The sequence below is a fragment of the Sipha flava genome, unplaced genomic scaffold, assembly GCF_003268045.1.
Source record: "Sipha flava isolate LNK unplaced genomic scaffold, YSA_version1 1_pilon_pilon, whole genome shotgun sequence".
NCBI lineage: Eukaryota > Metazoa > Arthropoda > Insecta > Hemiptera > Aphididae > Sipha > Sipha flava.
Window position 1 is genome coordinate 3445596 of NW_020272783.1, and position 5444 is coordinate 3451039.

At 23.9% G+C, this 5444-nt stretch overlaps 1 protein-coding gene across 1 annotated transcript in view; it reads right to left on the bottom strand.

Annotated features, from left to right (window-relative positions):
• The window catches only part of LOC112682175, an 85535-nt gene continuing 80091 nt past the window's right edge, over positions 1–5444 (bottom strand). Inside the window, exon 3 of the mRNA XM_025552695.1 lies at positions 1–135. Within this exon, the coding sequence (XP_025408480.1) occupies positions 1–135 (135 nt within the window). The remainder of the gene's footprint in view (positions 136–5444) is intronic.

Sequence of the window (5444 nt, forward strand, 5' to 3'; positions counted from 1 at the left end):
TCAACATTCCTTGACGGGCTCCCTAAATTCATGGACCCGTTGCTCATGACCCGGTACACCACTGATAATACGGTATACAACGTATACTATACTATATATAGTGTCCGGTATTTGCAAATCAATAAGATCGATGATCTACAGACATATGATTATATTAAAATCATTACACAATACTGAGCTATAAAATTCAATATTCTTCATAAAGATCATCAAATAAATCTAATCTTAATTTGTAGGTTGATTTCAAAAAATATAAAATTTTTTATACTTTGTGGATATTAAATGATTACATAAAAAAAAAAAATTAATCCCGTGTTAGGTGTATAAATTATACTCGTTATAATTAAGTGAAGATTATGCTACTATACTTAATTAATTACAGTGCATAGTATATTTTACCAAAAAATTATTGACAATGGTATATTACTAAATTCGATTCATACATACGATTTTTTTTGTTTTGTAATTATTTTCGAAGAGTGATAATATTACCAAAACCTGTTATAATTATTTTTATCATTAAATCGCATGTAATTGTCATTAATATTAAAGTGAATTTTAAAATATATTCATTATGTATATTTTATGTATCTGGAGACTTCATATGATTGAGAATGATAAGAAAAAAATATCAAAATTCTTATTATTTTATGATTTTTATGTCCAAATTAATAATATAGTTGAATATTTCGTAAAAAAAATTGACAAAACCATATAATACATTTTTTTTTAAGAAGATATCTAAGTATAATATAATGTAAAGTTTTTATAAAAGTTAACATGCCTCCCACTAATTTAGAAATACTTCAAATAAAATTATGATAGTAAAAACACACCGTCGAAATAACTTCTAAGGTTAATTTCTGTTAACCATAAATAATATTAAAATAATTCATTTTCGGACATAACTTAAAATGTTGACCTTAACATATCATTTTCAAAATGTATGCATTGAAAACACATATTTTATTTGAAATTTAATTCCATCATATTTTGAAATAAACTGTTATAACACCTATTCTGTAGACCGTTCCATTCAGATCAACTATTTTTATTAAATATTGAGTAAAATTATTATAATTATTTTGTTTATACAGTAAGATAATAATAAAATTAAATACCAAATGAACTGCTTCATTTAAAATATGATTAAACCTTCTGATTAATTAATTTTCAATGACAATTTTAATATTGTCATAATATAATTCATTCATAATATTATTGATACATTGTAAATTAATTTGAACAGTAAAAATTCAATCAAATTGTTACGATTTATCGTAGTGTGTAAATCCGGATTTACATTTCAGGGTTACTTATTAAAAGAATGAACAAATCGCATTTTCCTGTTCGGTTAAAAATTAACAATTTTAATTAGTCAACGATGTATTGAAATCCAATTATTTTTTATAATTACATAATTAATATCTATAGGCTATAACTATAATGTAGAGTGTCCAACGATGAATTAATAGTCACAATATTTTCTTTGTTAATGAAGATGATGAAATGTAATTTTTCAATATTTATAGTTGAACTACACAATTTCATAAACTTGGATATTTAATCTAAGTTTTATCTGGACTTGCCATTTATTCTAAGTAAATAACAGGAAAAATTTAATTTCTTAAGGAAAACGTGACATAGAAGAATTTTTATGGGCGTTGATTTAATTTTCCATTTACACAACAATTTTTAGATTTTCGATCACAATATGATTGGAGAATTTTGAATGATATAATAATTTTTGCTCTAAATTAGTGTAATAGTATCACGAGGTAGTTCAAAGAAGTTTCAGCATTCCATAAATTATTTGCAATCAAGTTTACAATATATTTATTCACTGGGCACTGTACCAGTGTCAAATGGGTACAATATTATTACACGATGAGCAATAATGATAATGTATAATAAAAGCTTATTTGATGATAAAATTCTGATCACTGTTGTATCAGTTACAACAATACTACCCCGTATTATAATTATTTTGAACGATGACTCAGTAAATATACTCACTATACAAAGTTCAGTCGTAGATAATCACACATTTTGCTCTATAATTTTGTTGTACTCTGTAAATCAACTTTTATGAACAACATAATCCAGCATCAGATAGCTAGGTACGTATTATACATTTATATTACTATAACAGTAAGTAATGACATCACGTGCATAGTATCAATTACCATATAAAAAATATAACAAAACGTGGATTTTAGGTGGAACAATACATTATATTTGCAATCATTATGACTAATAATTATTATAAACAACCCAAGGGTAAATATCTCAGTTTATAATGTAATCCATCATAGGTACGAATAAATAAAACTGGTTTTGTAACTTTTTATAATAATTGTTAAAACCTATAACTGTATAAAAAGAACACGTGTATATAATTCTATTTTATTTTATCTCGTGTATCGGTAACGCTAGTTTTTAGCAATCTCATGGGATATGTATAAAAGTATTACTACTTTGAAATATTTACATTTTTTGGTTACCCAAAACGATGTATCGTTATATTATACTAAAACATATATTGGTACTTATAAGTGTTTTGAAATAAAATTCTCAAATATGGTTTATTATTACTATAATTTATTTATTTATTTATTTATATTATTTATTTTGTATTGACGGACACTTATAAATTTTTTAAATGTCCAATACCACCTATAATAACGCACAAATGAACAAATATACCAAAAATCTTAAAATAGAACATGTATTATTAATTTGTAAAATTTCCCTTGAAATATTTCAGTGTCCCAATATCTAAAGCAACCCAATATGGCAGTTTAATGTCCTCTATCATTTGATACAATTGAAAATATCACTGCTATAGCAGTAACGCCACACCACATAACAATTTCATATTACTGCTATAGCAGTAATGTCCATCAATGTGTTAATATATGTTTATACTTAAGCGCTTAAAATTTCTTATATAAACATAGAAAAATGTTGGTTTTTTAAAAATTAAATAAATATATATTTAATAATAATTTGCCTAGTATTTATCTAGCTAAAATGTATATCATTTTTTTGCTCATAGATGAATTTTTAGTCGTAAAAATACTTAACACTGGCTAGATGTTCATATAAAACATTATTATTAAACACCACAAAATAATAAGACTTTTGCTATTTCCAATTACATTAACATTCGAATAAATTATACGCACGATTTTTACATGAGTATAATACAACAAAGTTGATTATTAATAAAATAAGTAATTACATTAATAACTAAACCTATTATTAATGAAAAAAAATATTAAAACTCGTAAGATAAGTTAATTACATTTAAGATAACCAGTGGGTAGACATGACTATTTCAAATTATCGACAATGTATTATTATTTTATTACAAATATCAAGTTATCAAACACCAATAAATAGTCAATTTATAAATCTCTGTTGTGAAAAAATTAATATTTCATTATAATTAACATAACACGAAGTGAATGGTTAATTTTTGTATTATTTAAAATCATTGCTGTATAAGATTTTTGCAAAAAGTTATTTTACGGACCATTCGAGCATCAGCTGATAAATAAAATCATATAAGTTTACGTTTAAAAATCAAGATGACAAAATATATGAACTAGAAGGTAAAATATGTAATTAAATACTCCTGAAAAATACTTTAAAATTAACTAAATAGAAATAAACGTATTTTAATAAAATAATTGATTTATAATAAAGTATTATGTTTCAGAAAAATTATGGAAGTAACGATTATATGATAAATATTTCATTTTAAACATATATATATATATTGCTTTTTCAATAGTAATTATTTTATGCAATTACATTAAACTTTTTTAAATTGAGTACCGATTTTTTACTGATATAAATATTGAATTAATAACCACGTTCGTCTAATCTTAGGTAGTACTTAATTTTAGTAAAGCATAAAAACATTCACACAAACACTCTAGTATTTCCGGAGAAAATAATTTTTCTCTGTTTATCATAATGGTTGGCCAATTAACCTATAAAATATCAGGTTTACAAGTCAGAATTATACTATTATTATGTTGAAATCTTCCCTCACAAGCAACTTTGGTAATTAATTAAACATAACTCTACCGAATATTAGATTATATATTTCGTAGATGTAAAAAACGACAAAATTAATGTTGAAAACAAATTTATATTTTTACATACTTCTTCAGTTTATGAATATTATATGTCTCTGGATCCATATTCGATAAAATTACTCGATAGTTGTTAGTAAAGTTTACAACGCGCTTGGACCAATTGCGCCTAAAAATAATTTACTGTTTATGGTCAATGTACCAATTTCGCTTCATTTATTTTACGATCAATATACTTATTGCGCTATTCAATTTCACCTACCTTCAGATGTGAAAATATTGTCAATAAAATAAATAAATTTATTATTGTAAAAAAGTTTAAATACGAATTATAATGTAACTGGAATAATTTAAATATGAATTTATTTATATTGTATTATGTAAAAAAATCAGTTAGTTTATTTTTTTGTTTTAAGTTTAAAGTTATTATTTTTGAATAATTAACGATCAATAATAATTTGTTACATGCGAAGGAAAAAATTATATTCATTTATTTATATTGTATTAAATTAATTTAAACTAGACTCTATTCAAATTAAGAGTAAACCAGGCGACGGACGAAAACTGGTCGCGTCTGCGCATGGTATTCCCACTATCGGTTGTCGGTGACGCTGTCACTCATAATTTTATGTATTTTTACGATATTGTTTTTTTCAAGAAACAACTGAATACGACGTAAAATAAAATAAATTATAATTTACACGAAAACTAGTGATAATGATGATCGTAAAGCGATTAGTAACGGCACTGGTGTACTTGTAAGTTGAATGAGGTATAGCTGTTGTGAGCATTACATTAACAAATTAAAATACTTTAACACATTTTTAACTAGAAGTCGGTTTATATTGAGAGTTCGTAAGTTTTTAATCTCTTCATATGATTTTGACCAGAAGGATTGTTTCGATCATAGACGGTATGGTTAAATGTTGATAGTAAATTTTGTCAAGATGCTGCAGTTGAAAAGTTATGGTTTGAATATCTTAATAGTTTTCCAAATAATTGAAAAAAAATGCCAAACATTATACACAAAAATAGACAAATATCGGTCATAGATGGAATCAAATAACTGTAGTTCCTCAAAAAATAAGAAAATATCGAAAATCATTATTCACAGACGTATTTATGTGTTTAAATATTATATTTTGACAAACTTCTAGCAAAATAACTCTTATATTTATGTAATTAAAATAGCATATAACTTTGAATATTAATAGTTTAAATAATTTTTCAAATTTTTAATAATATAAAAATATTTAACTGGAAAGTCGTAAAAAATGAAATAAGGAATAAAATTGTAAATTATGACGAAATCATATACTTTTACATTAATTTTACAAG